The sequence below is a fragment of the Nomascus leucogenys genome, chromosome 3 (assembly GCF_006542625.1).
Source record: "Nomascus leucogenys isolate Asia chromosome 3, Asia_NLE_v1, whole genome shotgun sequence".
In the NCBI taxonomy this organism is placed as follows: Eukaryota; Metazoa; Chordata; class Mammalia; order Primates; family Hylobatidae; genus Nomascus; species Nomascus leucogenys.
Window position 1 is genome coordinate 19,947,982 of NC_044383.1, and position 23,668 is coordinate 19,971,649.

General features: G+C 46.6%; 2 protein-coding genes across 6 annotated transcripts in view; one reads left to right on the plus strand and one right to left on the minus strand.

Annotated features, from left to right (window-relative positions):
• NRAP (nebulin related anchoring protein) overlaps positions 1–21,885 on the plus strand; it is a 74,758-nt gene extending 52,873 nt beyond the window's left edge. For 3 of the 4 annotated variants that reach the window (XM_012505822.2, XM_003255480.4, XM_030806881.1), the window contains 12 exons: positions 280–384; positions 2,345–2,443; positions 4,564–4,668; positions 4,978–5,085; positions 5,924–6,235; positions 12,704–12,808; positions 13,577–13,675; positions 14,998–15,102; positions 18,425–18,532; positions 19,817–20,128; positions 20,909–21,040; positions 21,630–21,885. In XM_012505822.2, the coding sequence (XP_012361276.2) occupies positions 280–384; positions 2,345–2,443; positions 4,564–4,668; positions 4,978–5,085; positions 5,924–6,235; positions 12,704–12,808; positions 13,577–13,675; positions 14,998–15,102; positions 18,425–18,532; positions 19,817–20,128; positions 20,909–21,040; positions 21,630–21,734 (1,695 nt within the window). In that variant the 3' untranslated portion in view covers positions 21,735–21,885. Of the gene's footprint in view, positions 1–279; positions 385–2,344; positions 2,444–4,563; positions 4,669–4,977; positions 5,086–5,923; positions 6,236–12,703; positions 12,809–13,576; positions 13,676–14,997; positions 15,103–18,424; positions 18,533–19,816; positions 20,129–20,908; positions 21,041–21,626 lie in introns of all 4 variants that reach the window. The other variant, XM_003255479.4, reaches the window with a different exon arrangement.
• The window catches only part of HABP2 (hyaluronan binding protein 2), a 45,522-nt gene continuing 42,956 nt past the window's right edge, over positions 21,103–23,668 (minus strand). The window contains exon 13 of one of the 2 annotated variants that reach the window (XM_003255482.4): positions 21,103–22,503. In XM_003255482.4, the coding sequence (XP_003255530.2) occupies positions 22,339–22,503 (165 nt within the window). In that variant the 3' untranslated portion in view covers positions 21,103–22,338. The remainder of the gene's footprint in view (positions 22,504–23,668) is intronic. The other variant, XM_003255481.4, reaches the window with a different exon arrangement.

The following is a 23,668-nucleotide window of genomic DNA, read 5'->3' on the forward strand; positions in this document are numbered from 1 at the left end:
TTAAAATAAAAATCTGTCTCGCTTCCGTGGAACAGCTACTCTGAGACAAGTGACAGCAGAATTATTTTCTTCTGACCTACATTGCTTCCCCCCTAGTGAGCATTTACCAAGAAGCGTTTGTGCGTTGGCTGAGTTTAATATATCCGGAGGGACAGGTTCAGCCTTGAGTTCCAATTATGACTCTGTCAAATGCTGTGTCATGAGACCTCTGGTTTTGCTTTGCTTCCTTGTTCTGAGAGCTTGGCTTTTCTGATTCTTTGTACTTATTATTCCTTCTAGAATTTGTACCGGTCAGATCTGAACTTTATGCGAGGCGTTGCCTGTGTCATTCCAGGCACGTTAGAGATTGAAGGGAGGAAGAAAGCGTCGGAACTCATCAGTGAGGTAACTGCGGATGCTGGTGTTGAGTGTCCAGGACATATCCACAGCAGAGGAGAATCAGTTTGTTTCCTTCCTTTTTCTGTCTTTCTTTTCTTTTTTTTTTTTCTAATTTGAGATGGAGTCTCGCTCTGTCACCCAGGCTGGAGTACAGTGGCGCGATCTCTGCTCACTGCAACCTCTGTCTCCTGGGTTCAAGCGATTCTCCTGCCTCAGCCTCCTAGGTAGCTGAGATTACAGGTGAGTGCAACCATGCCTGGCTAATTTTTATATTTTTAGTAGAGACGGGGTTTCACCATGTTGGCCAGGCTGGTCTTGAACTCCTGACCTCAAGTGATCTGCCTGTCGTGGCCTCCCAAAGTTTTGGGATTACAGGCGTGAGCCACTGCACCCAGCCAATCAGTTTGTTTCTTACCACTAAAGCCAGCTGGATGTTAAACTCTTAGCAGCAGTGACTCACTGCCTAACCCCTGGGCTGGACTTTTTTTTTTTTTTTTTTTTCTTACTGGATTCTCCATTCAGACTGCATGCCATTTAAGACAGCTTTGAGGATATGGAGTCAGTTCCTCTATTAACATATAAGGATTATTCACTGGCCCATGAGATATTCTTTCCCTGTGTCCCTTTGAAGAGTGACCCTGTGGTACAATGCAAACAAAGCAGGCTTTGAAGACCAACAGAGAGAGACTGACATTCCAGGCCAGCACTGATTTGCTGTGTGACCTCAAGCCAGTGACCTACAACTCTCTGAGCCTCCACTTCTTATTTAGTCAAATGGGTATACTCAGACCCCTCTCTTTTAATTTTTGTGAGGATTAGCACTAATCTAAGCACTGTGCTTTTCTGGCCGCTGTATATGAAATGGTTACTATAAGCTTGAAATGGTGATAATTTCTTGTTAAAAATACAGAAGTCTTAGAATTCTAAGCTTTCTGATTTCCTGGGGAATCTTGCTCACCCCTGGGAGGGTGACGGGACTTTTATTCATGGTAGATGCAGGGACAAGAGGGGATAATGGAAGGTACTGGAAGTAATAGGTGTTCGGCAGTCAGCCTGAGTGCTCAGATAAGCTTATGTTTTGCCTGCTAGGGGAGTTTAGATTTAACCTCATGCTTTGCTTTTCCAGTGAAATCTCTAAAGCAAGTGGTCTCTGTACCTCATGGTGCATCAGAACCTTAAAAAACCTTAAGAAATGCAGAGGCCTGGGCCCCAGTGACTAATTTACTGAATCCCAGTCTCTCAGGGTGGGGTGTGGGCACACCTATTTTAAAGTTTTATTTTTTTTATTTATTTTTATTTTAGTTTATTTATTTATTTATTTTGAGACAGTCTCACTCTATCACCCAGGCTGGAGTGCAATGGTGCGATCTCAGCCCACTGCAACCTCCACCTCCCAGGTTCAAGCGATTCTCCTGCCTCAGCCTCCCAAGTAGCTGGAATTACAGATATGCACCACCATGCCCAGCTAATTTTTGTATGTTTTAGTAGAGACAGGGTTTCGCCATGTTGGCCAGGATGGTCTCGAACTCCTGACCTTAGGGGATCCCACCGCCTTGGCCTCCTAAAGTGCTGGAATTACAGGCATGAGCCACCATGCCTGGCATGTCTGTTTTTTTAAAGCTGCAGTTTGTGGTATGCCATCAAGGTGGAGGAGCACTGGTTCTCTGTCCAGCAAAGTTCTGGAACAAACACAAATTTAAATAGCCATGTTCACATTTGTGGCAAAGGACTAAATCTCCCTTTCCCATTTAGAAGGTTCTGATTCAGTCCATCCTATCCTCCTCTCTGCTTCCTCATCCCAGTGAGTTTTGGGGTCACAAAGGCAGGTGACAACCTGGATTCTGGAGTGATAGATTTTCAGCCTTTGCAAAACAAGGCTTTATGGCTAATACTTAAAGAACTGGTTCTGCTTCTGGTTTTTATCCCTTACGGAGCCGTCTTCTTCCCTTCTTGTGTGTGAATTCAGAGTAAATATCGGCAGCATCCCCACTCACTCAAGTACACAGCTGTGGCAGACACTCCCAACCTCCTTCATGCGAAATTCAGCAACCAGATAACGAATGAGGTAAAATCTCCTGATGGCTTCGGAATGGTCTTTTTAAAAATTGCTAGATTGTTAAAAATACACGTGAATGTGTGTGGGGTGAGAAAGAGCATGGGTGTTTATGTGGAGGTTTGGAAAGAAAAGAATGTCATCATATGGAGCCTAAACATTTTCCAGAGGAAATGAAAGCCCAGTTGGGAATCTGGGATTGTCTAGTCTCGCTTTCCAAGTGCAATCCCAGACCAGCTACATAAGCATTGCCTGGGAGCATACTGGCAAGGCACAACCTCAGATCTACTGACTCCAAATGGTCATTTGACAGGATCACAAGATGATTCTTTGGCACATGAAGGTCTGAGAAGTACTGGTCTATATTTCATTTGTTCTATCTAGGCAAATATTGGCTAACCAATTTTACATTGTCAATCTGATGTGGGAGGATTTGTGGTTATCCAAGTACAGTTAAATTGGAAGATGTTTGTCTGGCTTCTCAATTCTCTACCTTCTCCTCTTCTCACTCACCATTTACCCAATTTACACTTTCATGTATCCAGCAGAGGGCAGATGCAAGGGAAGGAATCTCATTCTCTAAAATTATCATTCCAGCCTCATTGATTCTACTTCTTCTTAGTGGCTCTCTTACAGGTTCGAAATAGGCGAGCTTGGCAGAGAATTACATTTTGAACCACCTTTAGGTTTTAGGATTCTCCTTCTGACTCTATCTTTAGTTTTTAAGATTCTCCTTCTGACTCTAACTTATAGAAGTCAGCTGAGATTTGGTTATTTACACTATTAGTTCTTACTTGCTCCAACTGAAAAGCAAGAAATGGCAGCTTGGGATAAAGGATGGAGTTCATGACCTTTTAGAGTGACAGTATCACTTTTCAATTCCTATTTAATCTTTTCTGCCTACTTTATGAGCTTTGTGCTGTGGGATAACAGTGCCTTCTCTGATGGCCTCTGGCATTAGCCAACTCGGCAACCACAGACCCATTTCTTTTTTTCTTTTTCTTTTTCTTTTCTTTCTTTTTTTTTTGAGACAGAGTTTCGCTCTTTCACCCACGCTGGAGTGTAGTGGTGCTATCTCGGCCCACTGCAACCTCCGCCTTCCAGGTTCAAGCAATTTTCCTGTCTCAGCCTCCCGAGTAGCTAGGATTACAGGCGCCTGCCACCGTGCCCAGCTAATTTTTTTGTTTGTTTGTTTTGTTTGTTTGTTTGTTTGAGACAGAGTCCCGCTCTGTCTCCCACGCTGGAGTGCAGTGGCGCGATCTTCGCTCACTGCAACCTCTGCCTCCTCGGTTCAAGCAATTCTCCTGCCTCAGACTCCCAAGTAGCTGGGATTACAGACGCCTGCCACCACGCCAGGCTAATTTTGTATTTTAGTAGAGATGGGTTTTCTCCATCTTGGTCAGGCTGGTCTTGAACTCCCGACCTCAGGTGATGTGTCCACCTCAGCCTCCCAAAGTGCTGGGATTACAGGCATGAACCACCACGCCCGGCCCTAAGTTTTGTATTTTTAGTAAAGAAGAGGTTTCAACATGTTGGCCAGGCTGGTCTCGAACCCCTGACCTCGTGATCCACTGGCCTCATCCACCCAAAGTGCTGAGATTATAGGCATCAGCCACCACGCCCGGCTCATAGACCCATTTCTAATCACAAGAATGGATGTTTTTGTACAAGATGAGGCCATCCAGGGCAGCACTGGTGTGATTCACCTGTGGAAAGGATCCTGCAGCTTTAGTAAAGGGTACAGGCCTGGGTTTGGAGATGTCCCTTCCACCTCCCTTCTCCTAAATTTCCCAGGTCTTTGTATGATCTTTATACTCTGTCCTCAAGGACAAAGTCTACAATATAAGGAACCTCAGGAGTAATCTTAAATTTATTTTTCTTTCCCTGGCCTATTATTCAGCAAAGCACATTGCCATTCCTTACATATTCCTTTTACATCACTCGATTTGACTCATGAATGATTGTCTTTATTGAAATAAACATCTTCCCCAAGACTGGAGATGTATCCATGACACAATGAACGGTTTTTTGCTATTGTGTTTCCTCAACTGCCATTGAGGGACTTCCAGCACTGCAGAAATGCACAGCACTTCTCTCTTGCATTATTATTATTATTATTATTTTTGGCCCAGCGCCTCTATAAAGCAGCTGGAGAGGATGCAAGACACCAGTATACAATGACCCTGGGTCTGCCCGAGTTCATCCGAGCAAAAACGAATGCAGCCAACCTGAGTGACGTAAGCCCTTTTGTTGCTTAAGTTCAAGCATGCTCCAAAGCCATATATGTCTGCATCTGTGAAGTAACCCAACACTGACCTTTCTGGCCTTCACAGAAGCTTTTTAAAATGTGTAGCTTAGATGCCCATGTTAAATATACCTTCTCACAAATGTGAGTCCATGAGTGTACCCAGGGTGTGTACTAATGAGATTTGCTGCACAAAACAGAAATTGATTCTGGAACACTGTGCTATAAATGAAAGGGGTGGCCTTTGCTCGTTGATTCATGTAACTTTTTTTTTAAAGATTTACATGTGTTCCCACTTTAGGCAAAATACAAAGAGTCCTGGCATAATCTTCGTGCTCAAGGCTACAAGCTGACAATAGAAGCGCTCCCCTTCCAGGCTGCCCGGGCCTCTGGAGATATAGCCAGTGATGTGAGTTGAATGATATGACCTTCCATCTTGCCTAATTTCTGTTAACTTCATGTAAAACAATGTCTACGGTGGATTTTCCTGAATTAAAGCAAATCTATAACCATGCGAGACAGGATGTCACCTGCAGAATATATTAGTTATGAATGAGATTCTTTGAGGGGGGAAAAGAAAGGCTCTGTTAATCAGAAGCTAAATTCAGGCAAAGGTCTCTAGCAGGAAGAAGATGATGATTTATTTCTAATTGCAACGTCTAGGCGATGGTCCCCTTGTAATGCATGAACTGCCTGTCTTCTAACTCCACCCAGATTTAGAACGAGAACTCTCGATAGAAATTGCAATTTAGCCGGAACACATCTCCCTCTTGGCTCTCTGTAGTTTCACGCATTGGCGTTAGGATTTGATGGCTGTGTTTCACTCTGTTGATAACGTCCATAGCTTTGGGACATGAAGGTGACTTTCTCTTTCCCACAAACAAATCACAGAAAAATGTGGACTTCAAATAAATGGATCCTGTCTTTTGGGTTTAATGTTTTGCCAAGTGCGAACGGATAAAGCACGAGTTTCTCTTTCACCCTTTTTGATAAATTCCTTTTGGCCATAGGACATGTAAGGGGAGTGAAGCCCTTCCTTTGGTTCTGAGGATCTGATTTTAATTAGATAGGAAGAATGGAGCGATGTTTTAATTGTTCATCCCCCAGGGAGGAAGGCACACTCTCAGGCCAACCCCACTGTGGTTTTTCTTATAATCATCACCTCCTAGTGTAAGAACAAGTGATTTTTCTAGAGTCTGCAATGAAAATGCACAGATAGAATTTGACCGGCCAGCCCTTTCTTGCAGTTTCTCTACAGACATGACTTTGTGAAGGAGCGAGGGAAACTCATAGGGCCCCAGAGTGTAAGAGACGACCCCCGGATCCAGCACTGCCAGCGCATGGGCCAGCTGCAGAGCGAGCTTCAGTACAGGAGAGGGGCGACCAGCAGCCAAGCCCAGTTCCATCTGCCCATGGACATGGTGCACCTGGTCCATGCCAAGAATGCCCAGGCTCTGGCCAGCGACCACGACTACAGGACGCAGTATCACGAGTTCACAGCACTGCCTGAGGACCTGAAGATGGCCTGGGCCAAGAAAGCCCATGCCCTGCAGAGTGAGGTAGGGGTGGCCTTGTGGAATGCAAACCAGCCCCCAGCCTTTCTCCTTTCACCAAACCTGGGTGTCAATCTCTGCTTCTTCCTTAGTCTTTTGGGCTCTCCTACCCCTATGTGCCTTCCCCAAATAATGATTTGCTGGGTCTGTGTCATTTAGGTTGGAATCATTCATTGATTCATTCAACAAATCTTTATTGAGGGCTAGCACAGGGGCTCACACCTGCAATCCCACCACTTTGGGAGGCCGAGCTGGGTGGATCACGAGGTCAGGAGTTTGAGACTAGCTTGACCAACATGGTGAAACCCCGTCTCTATTTACAAAAATTAGCCAGGCATGGTGGCATGCGCCTGTAGTCCCAGCTATTTGGGAGGCTGAGGCAGGAGAATCGCTTGAACCCGGGAGGCAGAGGTTGCTGTGAGCCGAGATTGCGCCACTGCACTCCAGCCTGGGTGACAGAGCAAGACTTCATCTCAGAAAAAAAAATCTTTATTGAGCACCTTCTGTACACTAGCCACCATTCTAAGCCCTGAGAGTGCAGCAGTTAACAAAAGAGTCAAAAAATTCCTGTGCTCAGGAAACTCCTGTTATACTGGAGGGAGATTAGCCATGGTGAATACATGAAATATGTAATGTGTCAATGGTTATACATGCTATGGAGACATATAGAACAGGGAAGTGGGGCAGGAGGTGTGTGTGTGTGTGTGTGTGTGTGTGTGCACGTACACATGTGCCATTTAAAATAGGGCATTAGGGTAGTTCTCATTGAAAAGCTGATATTTGAGCAAAAGCCTTAAGGAAAAGACAGAAGGGGATAGGGAACTCCAGGCAAACTGAATAGCAAGTTCAAAGGCCAAGGACTTGAGTGGGAGCAGCCTTGGCCTGTTTGAGGCTGAAGTGATGGAGCAGCCTTGGCCTGATTGAGGCCGAGTGAGTGGGGATGGAATCACAGGGTCTGAGTAGGGCCTAGGCTCTGCGGAGTAAGGATGAGGGTGGTGATATGATAAGACTGTAACCACCGCCGACTCTCTCTGACTGCTTGTCTTTGCTTTTAAACTTGTGAAAGCAGTCTGACGTGGGGACAGCTGTTACTCCTGTTTTAGGGACGAGGTCACGTGGGAAGTGCCGAGGGAGGGTAGGCTCCAGAACCCATTCTTAGCCATCCTGCTCTCTTGGGGGGAGCTCAGAGCAGGGAGCCATGCCCTTCACAGCACAGGCATAGACCCTGAGCAGGGGCACCAAGCAGGCTGGTGGAGAGCGCTGGCCCCTCCCACATCATGGTGCAAGATTCTGGAGTCAGACTTCTGAGATTCCAACCATAGCTCCCCCACTACTGGCTGGGTGACCTTGGACAAGTTCACACCCTCTCCAAGCCGCAGACATGGTAACGATGGCATGGGACATGACAATAATGACAATGGGACTGCGTTACACAGTGTGGCAGGCACTGCGCCTCACATCCTCTCTCTAGGCCCACAGCATCCCTAGGAAGAAGGTGCTCTCATTTTAGAACATAACCAGCCATCTGTGTCAGGGTTTCTCAACGTCTGCACCTTTGACATTTTTGCAGGCTGATTGTTTTAGGGGCCTGTCCCGTGCATTTCAGGATATTTAGTAACATCCGTGGTCTTTATCCTCTAGGTGCCCATAGCACCCTACCCCCCAGTGTGACAACGAATGCCTCTAAATCTTGCCAAACAAATGTCCCTGAGAGACGAAGTTATCCCCCGTTGAGAATCTGGTTCTCAGCGGAGAACTGGTCTATATGAAATGGCATGATGCCTGATCCATAGAAACACTAGAATAAGTATTAGCTGTTTGAATACGTTCCTTGCACCAAGCCCCTCAATTCTGGTTGCCCTCAGGGCAATGACTACTGCTAGATTAATTGTAGATAGCAATAAGTGGGGTATTCTAAACACAAAATCAATTATTATTAGTTGCAGTAATGATTTTGTTAATTTAATTATCATTGCATTATTAATCACAGTTTGCTGGAACTGCAATATCATGTCATTCACCATCAAGCAGAGGGTAGAGTAGGGTGCCTTCACCTGGGTCCCACACAGAGGATTTAGTTACTAAAGTGCCAGCCCAAGTTCTACTTACAAAGTCCTTCCATTTGCTAAGCAATCCTGAGGGCCCCCAAAACAGCTGATAGCATGACTCTCTGGTGCCCAACAAGGGACCGTCTTGTCAATGGCCTATTTCTTGGGAGAACAGAAACCTTCTGGGACAGAACAGGCCCCCCAGGAAGGTAGAGAGGCCACCCGGGAGAGGTATGGGAGGTGGAGCTGGAAGTCAGAGGATGTGTGTGGGAAGCCCAGCTCTGTCACTCTGTGTCCATGAGCAGTCACTTCCCTTTCTAGGCCTCCATCTCTCCATCAGAAAAGCAAAAAGGGGCCGGGTGTGGTGGCTCACACTTGTAATTCCAGCACTTTGGGAGGCCAGGGCAAGTGAATTGCTTGAGTTCAGAAGTTTGAGACCAGCCTGAGCAACATGATGAAACCCTGTCTCTACAAACAATTAGCTGGGTGTGGTGGTGCACACCTGTAGTCCCAGCTACTTAGGAGGCTGATGTGGGAGGATGCTTGAGCCCAGGAGGCAGAGGTTGCAGGGAGCCACGACTGTGCTACTGCACTTCAGCCTGGGTGATAGAAAACCAGAGACCCCGTCTCAAAAAAATAAAAAGAAAGAAAAAAAGAAAGTAAAAGAAAAGCAAAGAGGTTCAATTTGATCCGTGATCTTAGACTTTGGGATTCATGGGACAATGGCTTTTAAATGGTGGGATCCACATAATGTCAAATTTTTTTTACTAACTGAGGAAGAAGGAAAAAAACAAACACTACCTTAAGCTACCATTTATGTCACTGTTATTTCTGAAAAGAAAGGACATTTTCACACTAAAAAATGAAAGTAGAGAGAACATAATCTAAAAAGGAGAATCCCTCCCATGAAATTGTAGTTGGCAATCTTATGCTGACATTTTAAAGGCAGGATATGTATTACATTTTTAAATGCTAAGAAGTGATTGCTTAAATTTTAAATGATCATATTATGCTGTATGCATTGTTTTTAAGCTGCAAATTGGTTAATGAGGGAGTCTGGATTCAAAGAAGCTGTGAACAGGAGTCCCTGAAATGTTCAGCTGGTTCTGCGGCTTCAGCTTGATAGCAGCCATTATCAAAACTCCAAATTCATGTGTTTCTATTATGCAGAAAAGGAAACAGGTGCTACATAGGCATTATGTCAAGGGAGCAGCCCCGGCTTTCATCTGCTTTCCTGACCTTGCCCTCCCCAGGCCAGAGAGAAAGCTTTGGGTAGGGCCAGAGGGGACCCAGAGATGCTGAGCTCCTCAGGGCCATGGTTCATTCCCATGTCTGCCCAGTCCGGACCAGCCCGGCCCAATTGCTTGACTCAGAAATTCACCTGAGATGCGTGCCTGGTCCAGGCAAGGTGCATTATGGGCAGGTGCTGATTCCATCACCTCTTCCGTGCTTCTCAAGTCGGCTGTTGCCTGCTCCCTCCATGGTCTCAGACCAGGCTGCCGGGAGTCCGGAAAGGCACGGGCAGGAAATGTCATGGAGACAGTCCCAGCCTCTCTGCTTACAGCTGTGTGACCTAAGGTAGGCTCCTTAAGCTCTCGGGACTCAGTTTCTCCCTCAGAAATAACAACAACAGCAATAACTAAAATCTATGGAACTCTTACCCTGAGCTAGGCATTGGCATAAGTATTTTGTGTGAACTATCTCATTTAATATCTAGGTGGGTACCAGTATGACTCCTCTCTTTACAGGATGCGGCAATAAGGCACCAATAATCTAAGTAGCTTGCCGAAGGCCACAGCTGGTAGGGAAATGATTTGCTCAAGACTGTACAGCTAGTACAAGGCACAGCGAGGCTTCTAGCTCTTGCCTCTTAACTCCTGGTTCAGTCTCTTTGGCTTCCCCGGGTGGCTGGATTCTGAACCTAGGTGCTCTGTGTCTGTCCTCTTAACCACTACCTCGTATGGCTTACCCACAGTACAGCAGCTGGTGGCTCTGCTGAGAGTCTGAGCAATCATTTGAAAACCAAAATAGTTCTGTGAATGGGAATAACTGTTCCTTAGGCTAGGCATGGTGGCTCACACCTGTAATCCCACATTTTGGGAAGCTGAGACAGGAAGATTACTTGAGCCCGGGAGTTAGAGAACAGCTTGGGCAACATAGGGAGACTCCATCTCTACAAAAATAGAAAATAAAAAAAAATTAGCCAGTTGTGGTGGTGCACACCTGTGGTCCCAGCTACTCTGAGAGTCTGAGGTGGGAGGATCACTTGAGCCTGGGAGATCACCACTGCACTCCAGCCTGGATAACAAGAGAGACCCCATCTCGAGAGAGAGAGAGAGAGAGAATATAACCCCTTCTTTGCAGGATGGTGTGAGGACTGAATGAAATAATGGGTCTAAAACAAACCCCACTCTACACAAGGTCATAATTTTAATGTTTCTTATTAATATGACAAAGATATACTTTACCCCAGCCACTTGCTGGGCACAATGGCTTACATCATTCCTTCTGCATTAGAACTCAAGGACTGAAAGCTGCAGCTTGAGCATTTGCAACACAGTGCTCCAAAATAGGGGTGCCGGGTAACCCCATGTGTGAATCCGAAGAGGTCTTCTAGACCTTAGTATGTAAGAGGGGAAAAAAAGTGAGGCTGCCATTTGGGGAAGCCAGATTCAGCTGTGCAGCTTTGAAAGGTCTCTCATTATCTTATAATACTTCTTCGAAACCATTTTTGGGTAGCAGATTCTTCTTGACTCCCCTCCCCTGGCCCCCTCTTTTATCATGAAGTCTGGGGCAAGTGTGTTGTTTTTAGGGTCTGCGTGAATAGTCAAAGCTGGGCTGGGAGCTGAGATATCAATAGACAATCCATTTATAAGAGAGTTGGAGGCACAGTCAGATCTTTGGGGAACCTGCATCTTGCTTTCTGACTTACCTGGGATCGTACTGTTCAGCTCAACAAAAGGCAAGTTGAAAGAGCGCTCCCCACTTCATCTCGCTTATGAAAGGAGCAAGGCCCGGCTGTGAAGAGGCCCTGTAGGATTATTCTCTCCAACTTAGAAATTTATCCAATTTTCTCTGTTCTTTATCAGAGTGCAAGGCAAAAGCTTTGCCGGTGTAGACTGAAAGATCGTGGTATAAAAAGCAATCTTACTGACATGGGGTTTTGAAACCTGCTCCTGAGCCTGAGTGATGTCTCCCTTCACCAGTTGGAAGGCACAGTCGAATTTGCACAGGGGCATTAACCAGCAGACAGTAGATCAGAAACGGACCCTCTTTGAGGCCAGCTGTGAGGAATGCTGTGAATCCTGAAATGAAAGAGAACTAAAAAGGCTGAGAGGCTGATTTCTGGAGTGATATTTTGCGTTACAGCAGAGCTTATATCTAAATTAGAGAAATGCCATCAGCTTCGTTTAGATCCAAATTTTAGATTTTCTTAGAGAGGCTTTTTCCACCTTTAAAAAATGCCTAATTTCCATAAAGAGAAGAAGAGAAGCATTCAGGCGACTGTCTCATTGTAGGTAATGGTGGGCAGATCAAGGAATAGTAATGAGATTCAACATTTGGGAAGGCTACCGGTCAGACCCACTGTCTTAAAGCACCGTTTATTATTTTTTCCAAGGACTGATGCCATAGCCTAACCTTCCGAGCTCTTAAAATGAGGAAAGAAAATAAGGCTTAGCCTATTTTTGGAATATAAACAAATCATAATGAGTAACAGTGGGAGGAGGTGGTAAACTGAGGCATGAAGCGGTTAAAATGGTTTACTCACTATTAGCTGGTGGCATCTAAATTTGTTTCCGTTTTTAAAGTCCTACTATAATTGACTTCTTTCCCCCTCCACTACCACTATCACAAGAACAAAAAATCTAACTTAAAGAGTGGCTCTTAGCCCTGAGTACTAGCAGGTGTTTTTGTGAGAACAGAGGGGTTGTTAGGAACTTCGAGTATCACAGAGAGAAACTGAGTCACATTTTGGTTAAAGTGATTTGCTCCCAGTCGTAGCAGGTTGAACCCAGAGTTCAAAGCCTGAACAGTGTGCAGAATGTTTCTATTTAGTCAGGCGGGTAATGGCCTCACTGGCAGAATGAAACAAAATAATCCCAGCTGGTGCTTAGATATGAGCATATATCTCAGCTCTTTCTTTATGCGATCGTCCACATAGGTCGTTACTCTCTGCTTTAAATCCTGCCAATTCACTGGTGGGACCTTCTTGTATCTCGTATGTGATGCGTTAATTAATTCCTGGCAGAATGTACAAATTCAAACAGTTTGACTTGACGACATGCAGAATGTACTCCCAGTGAAGATGTTGAAGTGTTGTGATGAAGCATTATTATAAATGCTATTACAAATCAAGGATCTTCTTGAAATGCTGTAGTAGTCTTAGGCACTCTCCTGATAAAGCCCATGATTTTTTTCCCTGCAGTTGCGCTACAAGTCAGACCTGATCGGCATGAAGGGCATAGGATGGCTGGCGCTGAGATCCCCACAGATAGAGAGTGCAAAGAAGGCTGGAGAACTCATCAGCGAGGTACCATCAACCTGTCCCCACCACAAGTGACAAGGGCAAGCTAGCATTTCCTTTTGAAGAGGGAATCTGTTTATGGAGTGGAGAACCCACTGGACTCCCAGTATTTTTGGAGGGCCATGTGCAACCAAATCCCAAGACAGAATGAGGTTTCCCTCCAAGTGAATTCACTGCTGAGGAACTGAAGGCATGATTTATTAGAAAGTTCTCAACAAATACATTACGTACGATCGTTATCTAAACTGGCCCATTCTTTGTATGGAGAGGAGGAGGAATTTGCCACCCATCTACTGAGTTGACTCTGTGTCCAGAGGTTTTCTGATTTCTGATGGTGTTAAAATTTGCCGAGGAATAGTTACATTAACTGAACTCCTTACTATACTAATAGCCTGGGGATCCCTGCCCTGGAATTCCCTCGAAGGTGACACTGCCTTCTTCAGTTTCTTAATAACAGAATGTATTTGGACAGGGTCCAAGCAGGGCCACATTGATGCTGAATACTGCCCTTTACTGAATTCCTTTATTGTGGGGAGCCATAGTGCTTTGTGGCCTCTCTCTTCAAGAGAGTAAATACCTGTAAAATGTTCCATATCACAGAGGCAGCTGAATCTTTTTATACTCTTGATTGTTAGGTACCTACCAAGAAGAAAGCCTTGTTTTCCAACAATATGATTGGCATGTTAGGTACTGAGAAGGTGGAGTGAAGCTGTATCCTGAAAAATGCATGAAGTTTGACTGTGTTTCATGAGAATCTTTGTCTTTATCTTATAGACCAAGTACCGTAAAAAACCAGACAGTATCAAGTTCACCACAGTGGTTGACTCCCCAGACCTGGTTCATGCCAAGAACAGCTATATGCACTGCAATGAGGTGGGTCCTTTCTTGTCATTCATCCCGGCATGCAGTGTAGCACTGCTGCTCAGTGGTCCGGGTCTAAGAACACAGGCTCTGGACAGATGGGGGTGCAAACCTTCTTTCTACTACCTGGATGGTCTTGGGCCAGTTACTGAATCCCTTCTAACCTTGGTTCCTTTATTTGAAGGAGGTTGGGGTTGCGGGGAGGATAATAATAGCAACCATTTCGTAAGATTAAATGAATTAAATGAGGATTAAATAAAGGCTCAGAAAGCTTTTAGCAAGTACATAGAACACAGTAAGTTCTCAATAAGTGCTCTTTATCATGGTTTGATTCATAATCACAATGACAATAATACCAAGTATTATTGATGATCCCTTGCCAAACGCTAGGTCAGATACATGTTACTTGTTGATAGATGGCAGTGGAATTAAAAGCTAAATATAACCCAGTTAAGAAAAAAAATAGGAACAGCTGTATTTAAAGCTTCTTTCTGATTTTACTCTCTGTATAATTTAGCCCTATTTCCTCATTCCTGTCTTTATTTCAAGGAATAGGAAGTTAATGTTTTTCCCCTGAAATTAAGGGATTCAGTTCTACATGCACAGTGACAGAGCTGCTGCATTTTGCAGACAGCCCGACTACTGTACTGACCAGTTCATATTTGTAAAGCCTGAGTTATCTGGTAATTGATCAGAATATTACAGTTTCACCTCTAAAAATACGTAAGACTCAAACACTTCCTAAAATTGTTTGTAATTCTTAAATCACTGCTTTAAAAATAGAAACCAGATAAGTCTTTGAGTTTTAAAATTGTGTCTTCCTGTGATCCAGGTGAGCTATGAAAATACTTATTTCTTGAACATGTATTAAGATATTTTATAACAAAAAGAACTTATTAACTATGCATATTATAATTATTACCATTAATGTTAAACAACAAAGGCATTCAGGTTGTATCTTGTTACTAGTAAAAAGCATGTCCAATGCTCAATTGCAAAGATTCTCTGAAATATCTACACATCTTCTACTGTGTAAAACACCCAGGTATGGCCAACCATGATGTTGGTTTGTGGCCTATTTCGAGCACATCTTGATGAATATTTTTAACAGTCTATTTAAAACCAGCTGCCCCATCTGACCCTGGCTATAAAGGCATCCTCCATCAAATTGTGGGTTCTGGAGGGACACTGTCCATGGGCAGGACTGGGTTCTGTTCTATGCGGTGGGCACTCAGTGGGGGGGGGGGGGGGGCAGGAAAGGGAGTCAGTTGCTTTTCCCCTACGGTTTCAGCCCACACAGTTCTCCATTTACCATGAGCCCATCTTATCCACAGCGCATGTACAGATCCGGAGATGCAGAATCCCTGCACAGATACACCCTGATCCCCGACCACCCCGATTTCACCCGAGCCCGCCTCAATGCGCTGCATCTGAGTGATGTAAGTGATCTGGTGGTTCATGGAGTGTGTGCCTACTTTTGTAAAATGGTCTGTGCCCAATGTGGATTTCGTTTTTTTAAAAAAAAGTTCTAGGAAGGAGGACTTGGAACAGAAAGGACACCGAACTGAGAAACTGTGTGACTTTCAGTCACTTTCCTCAGTGGTCCTCGTTTTTGTTTTTTTTTTTTTAATCTGCAAAACGGTAATGGGGCTGAGCTAAACTGAGATTCTTTCCAGCTCTAAAATTCTGACTTGGGTATGGCTCCAAAGATCTCAGTGATGTGCTGGGTAACCATGAGGGGAGTGGTCCCCTGGCCCTAGCGGGTGTAGACACCTGCTGTTTTTGTTTCCTGGACCCCTCTCTGTAGCCATTCAGAGTAGTGTCACTGGGGATAGAGTGGCTCTATCTCACCCCACAGTTTGGAAAGATGCTGCAATGGTAGCCCATCCCGTCCAAATGCAGCTCACTCCTTTGTGCATGGGACTGTGGCCTCCAACACTTTCGTTTCCCTTGGACATGTGCCCTTTGCGTGCATAACGAAGCTACTGTTTCCTAAACCCAGGCTTGTTGTTAGCAGGGGTTGGAGGCCCCTGGTTGTAATAGAATAGGCGGCTGCTCGGCCAGCAAAGCTGTGATCCTTGGATAACAGGTAGAGAGACAGCGGAATCAAAAGACACTGTCAGATCAGAATAACACAGGCTGAGTGTGTTGGCCTGGGGCAGCGTAGGGCCTCCCAGAGTCCGGCCATTCTTCCCTCCCTGGCCTGGCCATTGTGTCCTGGGGCTCCGTGCAGATCAACAGCTGCTACCGTTCACCCCAGAGGTGGCTGCCTTGCAGGGGTTGGCGAGAGGCGCCTTCTAGTTAGCGTGTGTATTAGTTTGTTGCGTTTGTAAAGCCCTGTGGGATCCCATGCAGTGAATGCGATGGTGCTTTGTAAATATGAGTTATTATGACCATTTGATGCTTTTGAAGGATGTGCAAGGGATAATTTTAGAACAGCAGCTCTGGTGGGCTGACCTCCATCTGGGGAAGCAGGACCTCCCCCTCAGCAGAGCCTGCACAAAACATCCATCTCATTAATGCTTCAAGGATGGGGGAAGGTAAGGCCTCCATTTGAGGAACTATTGGAGACCCATCGCTGTAGAAAATGGGATAAAGCTGCCAGTGCATTTGGGGCCTGGCTTGAGGAGGAGAGCCACCCCAGGCCGGTGATAGAAGCATCTTCCCTCTCACAAGGGATGCCGGTCTGCAGAGTCCTGGAGCTGAAATTAGCCACCAGGGTATGCGGATATGGATAACTCATGAACCTCTTTTGAAAGAGCACTTCTTCAGGGGCGTGTAGAATACGCACAATTGGATCAAGTGCTCTGTGAGGAAGATGTGGAGGGAAAGTGACCTTCCTGGGCAAAGAAAGCCATTGAGATGTGTAAGGCAGCCGAAATAACTAAAAATCAAATGACTCTAATGTGTGAGGATGAGGACAAAACTGTGCCCACTGTGATAAAGAAGAGGAACGCCCAGGGTTCCAAATCAAAGCGCCTACGGAATCTAAAGACTCCCAGTGGCAAGGCAAAAACCTCAACAGGATAAAAAACTCAGGGAGGAAGTGATCACAACCAGGCAAATAGTACACAGGGAGAAGTCACCCAGAGAAAGGGGGCCTGCACACTCAGGAGACCCCCAATCTGGGCCATGCTTTCTAGACGGCCCCGAGTTACAGAGACTCAGAAGCTGGGGTGCATTGGACACCAAAGTGGGGTGACATTGGACTTCGATGTTGCATCAAGTTTGGTGTCAATAACCAGCCCAGATGTGGTGCGGGCGTTCTTACTAGGAAGGCATGGTGTGCCCCTTGGAGAGAGTGATCAGGGTTTTGACTCTATTTGCTACTCTAACCTTTGTGGGGCCACCAAAACAGAAAGCAGAATGCTACAGAGGATCATCAGTCTGTCATAATCTGAACATTCCTACATGTCTTTCAGTCCTAACTGCTAAACTCAGTGATGACCCAGTAAATCTAATCATTTTGGCTCTGTGATTCATCAGTTAGGTGATTATCCCAGGAATGAACGGTTCTGCATTTCCAGGGCCTAGAACACAGTAGACATTTGGCTCAGGGTTTATGGCATCGGGTGTTGGAGTCAGAGGTGAGGATGGAGGTGAAGGTGGTGTGATCTGCAGTACAGAGAAATGATGAGATCCGCCATGCTTGGCCCAAGCACTTTGTGGTCCTCTCTAGTTCCAGGCCCAGTTGTGGGATGGGGTGGGGCACTTTGCTTTTCATCTGCCACTCCTCCTTTGCTTAATCCCCCCAATCCCCCGTAGAACAGAGTGCCAGCCTTGACCTCCATTTCCAGGAGACAAAAGGATGGTTCTTAAGGGCCCCCTGACCTGCTGTAGCTCGTGGAATGAGTGAGCAACCGACACGGTCTGGGGCTGTCACTTTGTCATCTGTTGGTGATGTGCCTCTCCTGCTGTCTCCCTTCTCTGTGGCTGAATAAAGAACAGCCCTCCACTGGGATCTCCAGATGCCTCCTTTTATAGAGCCATTCCCTTATCTTGAAAAAAAAATATTAGCTACATGAAGGCACAGAAGATTTTGATGCCTCTATCGGTGATGTGGGTCTACCTGAGGACTAAGAGGATATGATTACAGACTCCCAGAGGGCGTGTGAGAACAACTTGAAAAGGGAAAAAATGAAAGAGGAAGATATGAAACACATGGGTCAGGTACTCGGTCAGGTGCTTGACAATAAATTTAATTCAGGTGAAGGCTCTTCCCTTCGTGCAGGCACCAGGGGTGTATATGAGATGCAGCATGCCTCATAGTGATGGTGCAGGGCATGGCATCAAAGCCAGGCTGAGGCCCCTCCAGATGTCAGTGGAGCTAACAAACACATGAGTGCCAAGGCCCAAGGAACAGCACTTTCAGCATGTGGGAAGAAACTGGATTCTGGAAGCTTGAATTCTGGCACCTAGAAGCTGCAAACCCAAAGCACTGAAAGTGAATGCAAAGACAGGAAGGAGTGGGGTGAAGGCTTCTGATACCAAGGGGATGTCGCAAATGAGCCATACCCAAAGATCACAAGCCCCACAAGAGCAGAGCCTAATGGGTGAGCGGGTTGGGGGCTTAGAGCTGAAGCCTTTTACGGCCAACCCCACCAATCCCAGTGCTAAGGAGCCCCAAGGTGGACATGGGGCTATAGGCTCTGCTGTCCTGGGAACCAACAAAGGTTAGGAACCACTCCTGCTGAGTACCAGCAACATGGAAGACAGTGGAGTGACGGCCTGCTTACTCATGCTTTTGTTTTTCCAATCTAGAAAGTCTACAGAAACTCCTGGGAGCAGACCCAGGCTGGCAGTTATGACTTCAGGCTGGATGCCATCCCCTTCCAGACTGCCCGGGCATCCAGGGAGATCGCCAGTGATGTAAGACCCCATGTTCTCTCCCGCAGTCACTGATGAGTTTTTCTCTGGTTTTCCCAGTTCTGTGGAAAGGCAAACCACCAGGATCTGTCAAGGTTATCTCTCTCTCTGCACCAAAACTGAACACGTACTGTATTTTAAATGAAAGAAAAAAAATGGGCTTTACTTTCTAGCATCTTAGGCAGAAATTGTGGTCAAGGAGGGCTGTATTTCCATTCTCTCTCTTTTTAGAGAGGCACTCTTAAAAGACGATGGATGAGTACCAAGAGGTCCATGAATATGAGCTTGGGTTGTTGATTTGCAATAAAAGGACTTCTTATAGCTGAAGTTCAGTGTGGTAGAGTAGAAAGAGATGGCGCTGTTGCCCTAGATGGACAAGTTCAAATCCTGGCTCAGTCACTTAGGAAAATTGGCTGTTTGTCTTGGGCAAGTTACTCAAATTCTCTGAACTTGATTTTCTACATCTACGAAACAGGGATCTTGTCTCCCGGATTAATGTAGGAATGAAAACAAAATCATATACGGTGTCAGGAACATAGCAGGTATTCTGCAGAGAGGGCACCATTGGCTAGACAAGTGTCCACAGTGCTAGATGGAGGCTCACCTGGGAACAGTTTCCTGCTGGTCCACAATTGGATAAGTACAGAAATTAAGAGCATGTGATTTTTGAAATTTCTTTTTAGCAATTAGACATTGTAACATCTAAGCATGTGATCACTGGACTCATCTCATTGAAAAGGGTGAAGGCCAGGTTGAGTGTTACCAAATACAGGTGGTACTACTACATACTAGCCACATGCAGTAGTACCATACGTGGGTCTTTGATGCATTGGAAATGTAAAAAGCAAATCAAAATGGGACTGGCCCTTCACTGTAGATGGTTTGAGGAGCACTGGACTAGGTCCCTGAAAGCTGGAAAGAATCAAAGGCAGAGTGGCCTATGTGAGAATGGGCACATTTATCTTCCTGTTGGAGTATTAATCACAATAGCGACAATACCAGTAGCCACCACTCAGTGGGCCAGGGCTGATGCCAGACATGAAGCTCAGTCCCTATCTGGCTGAATCCTTGCAACCTCCTATGGGGTGGAGATCAATCTCCAATTTTATCAGATGGGGAAACTGAGGCTCACGGAGCCTCACAGAAAGGTCTACTTGAATCCAAAGCCTGTGCCTTTAACCCACTCTTGAGCCTCCTGCTGAGAATGCCCTGGGATGGCTCCATATGTGAGGCTGGCCCTGGGGGAGGTAGGCACCCATGACCCGCCTCTGCTCCTCTGACTTGCAGTTCCGGTACAAAGAAGCTTTCCTGCGGGACCGAGGCCTGCAGATCGGGTACCGCAGCATCGACGATGACCCAAGGATGAAGCATTTCCTCAACGTTGGCAGGCTCCAGAGTGACAATGAGTACAAGAAGGACTTTGCCAAGAGTCGGTCCCAGTTTCACAGCAGCACGGACCAGCCCGGCCTCCTTCAGGCCAAGAGGAGCCAGCAGCTGGCCAGTGATGTGCACTACAGGCAGCCCCTGCCCCAGCCCACCTGCGACCCAGAGCAGCTGGGCCTCAGGCACGCTCAGAAGGCCCACCAGCTGCAGAGTGATGTGAGTCACCTCCACCCACTCCCTTGAGGCCCTTCCCCTGGTGCCTCTTCCTAAGAGACAGCCATAATGCCACGTTCCATTGTTAGCTTCCGGGGGAGCTGGGCTGAGAGAGAATCCAAGATACCTAACACTTCAGTGCCAGAAAGAATAACAACAATAACCACCACTTCTCGAGTATCTCCTGTTGGCCAGGCTCTGTGTCAAATGCTTTCCAAGCCTCGTGCCACTGGCACTTATGCCAACCCCAGGGCTGTTTCATTTTACGGATGAGGAACTTGAGGCTCAGAGAGGTTCAGTGACTTACTCAAGATCCCACAACAAATAAATGACAGACCTGGGATACCAACCCCTTTTGGTTTGCTGTGAGGGCCCAAGCTCTTGATGGCTATGCTAAACTGTTTCCAAGGGATCTTAGCTATTAACCCAGCCTTTGCACTTTCCCTGGGAAGAAACTGAAGCCCAGAGAAGGGAAGTGGCTTCCCTAAGGCCACAGAGTGTGTGGAGCAGGTGTCACTGCCCCACCCACTCCCAACTGCAACTTTTGTCACTTGAATGGGAAGATGCAAGAGACAGCAACATGCCGGCTGGACTCACAGCACATTGGGGCCCCTGTGCCAGGGAGATGCTGCTTATGATAAATTTGCTCCCCTTGTTCTGGCTTTACTGATGACAGAAAACATAGTCTCATATTGTGGCTGCCTTTTTAATCTTCTTTACTTAATGGTCAAACCGCTCCAAACCCTGCTGACATATTCCTCTTGCTTCCCTCTTACCCTCAAGGTCAAGTATAAATCAGACTTGAACCTGACCAGAGGTGTTGGCTGGACCCCTCCTGGCTCCTACAAAGTGGAAATGGCTCGGCGGGCTGCGGAACTGGCCAACGCAAGGGGCCTGGGTCTCCAGGGAGCTTACGTGAGTAGCAAGCTGCAAAGCCACCCTGGCTTGCAAGGCCATGGGGAAAGACAAACTCATTGTTTCTTTTCAAAGTTTATTTTTGGCCAAAGGTCAGCTAGCTCTAAAGAAGTGTGAAATGCAGCTCAAACAAGGCGCCTAATTTCATGGGTCTGAGATGACCAGGCAGATGACACGCAGGTTAAACTTCCTGCAGGGCTTTCTCTGAAGTCACAGCCATTAGTTCTGCAGAGGCAAACCTACCGGGGCTACATCAATCCCGGGCCAGGGCAGCCCAGGCTGTGCTGACTGCTTGCTCGTTACATTCGCAGAAAGGGTCAGGGACTCGCTGGATACGACAGTCTGCATTTTGAACCCTACTTTGTTCAGAAGAAAGACGCCAGGTCTAAATGAGAGATTGGCTTTGCTTCTTTCTCATTCTTGCCTTGAGGGCCCTTTTTCTTGGGGAGGGTAGAAGAGGGGAAAAGGAAGGGGAGGGTGAGCCTGTTAAATGCTCCCTGTGCTTCTTAGCGTGTCCTGTGGGAACCGGGGCCGGGGGCGGGGGCGGGGGAGCTTCATTTTAACTTGGGGGTATGTTTGATTTCAGCAGCGGGGGGCAGCAGCAGTGGAGGCTGGAGATCATCAGAGTGGGGAGGTGAACCCAGATGCTACTGAGATTCTGCACGTCAAAAGGAAGAAGGCCCTGCTGTTGTGAGCCATGTCCACCCTGGTTCCTGAGAGGCCAGAGAGGAAGTTTGCTCACCAGAGACATGCTTCAGATGGCTTTGATTTTGGCGAGCTGGAAAAATGGCCCACCAGCCCATCGCAGATCTGCCTTTATTAAAATAACTCTGAATGCAAATGGAGAATGTTGTATTTGTGGTCCTCTCTGATACCTAGACGTGGATGGCTGATTCTGTTAAGTGCCTCGAGTGTCTCGGCTGAGGAATAAAGATGTGATGGTGGTTTTCGCTGATGCTGGGCATTCTGGAGTCTGCATTTGCAGATGCCTGTGGTGGAGGCAGTGTCTGTGAACACTGATTTTCTAGAAGGTACAGTTGGTTGAGGAAAGCAAACATACCATGTTGTGTTGATTCCATCATTCCTTGGGTTACCAAAGGAGGCAGAAGAAGCCTGGTGATATTGTGCAAATGCTGGTCTGGGAAGGCCCAGGCTGGGTGGCAATTGTCTCTGCTTAGAGTAGGGACAGTCCACTGTGTGGTCCCCTGGAGGCGCTGGGGGTGTCCATTGTCGGCCATGAGGCCTCCCGGTGTCAGGGTGCCAAGGAGAGTGGGCTCTGAGGTCCAGAAGACAGTACCTTAGAAGCCACTTTCACTTTTGATGGTGGCTTTGATCCATTTCAGGAATTTGGTAACTTGGGTGTAGACTCCTGGCTTCTTCCCACACTCCAGGCCCCAGCTCACTATCCCATAGACGTAGTAGGTGCCATCCTTCTCACAGGTCAGGGGGCCTCCAGAGTCACCCTAAGGGAAACAGAGGCATAAACTCATCCTCGTGAACCAGAGACATTTGGAGATGCCCCCACCTCTCTCCGGGGGGGTGTCAGGGAGGGATGGGGTGTCGTCCCTTGCCAGCCTCTGTGGGCTTCTCTGGAAAGCAGTGACAAGGCTCTCCCCACATCTCACATGATACAAGGCTCTCCCCACATCTCACATGATACAAGACTCTCCCCACATCTCACATGATACAAGACTCTCCCCACATCTCACATGATACAAGGCTCTCCCCACATCTCACATGATACAAGGCTTTCCCTACATCTCACATGATACAAGACTCTAAGGGAGAGAAGATAGATAACAGTGTCCTCCGTCCCTGAGTCCACGCGGGCTTGACAGAGGAGCCGCACAGCTGCACTTCCCAACTCTTAGTGATGCAGATATTATGACTGTGAGTTCTCGGGGGCCCTCAGCACACACAGGGGAGGAGGATGGGGACTCCAAGGCAGCGTAGCCTAGGTGCTCAGCATGGTCTATGGGGTTAGATCTCCTGGGTTTCAAGCCAGGCCCTACCACCTGCCAGGCATGTGACCTTGGACCTCAGTTTCTCACACTGTAAACCATAGATAGCAATAGATCCCCATCCCCCAGGGTTCTTGTGAAGTATATAGAACAGTGCCTGGTTCATATTAAACCCTCATGGAAGGTGGCGAGGATGATGATGGTGAGGAGAAGACGACATTGAGGATGATAGCTCTCGAAAACTTAATACTGCTTAAGCACTACAACTGGCAGGTTTTTAAAAAATGAATTCTCTCTTTTAAACTTAGCCATGACCTTGTGATCTTATGGATAGATTTCCATTTTATAGCTTAGGCATCTGAGATTGAAGAATTGCTTTCATCACTGATAAAAGTCATACAGTAAGAGACAGAAACAGGTTTCGAATTCACAACTATTTGTTTCCAAAGCCTGCAAGTGAAATCCTTCAATTATCTCAGAAATTGAACGAGGTTTTTTTTTGTTTGTTTGTTTTTGTTTTTTTGAGACAGGGTCTCACTTTGTTGCCCAGGCTGGAGTGCAGTGGCACTCTCTTAGCTCACTGCAACCTTCTTTTCCCGGGTCCAAGCAATTCTCCTGCCTCAGCCCCAGTAGCTGGGACAACAGGCATGTGCCACCATGTCCCCTA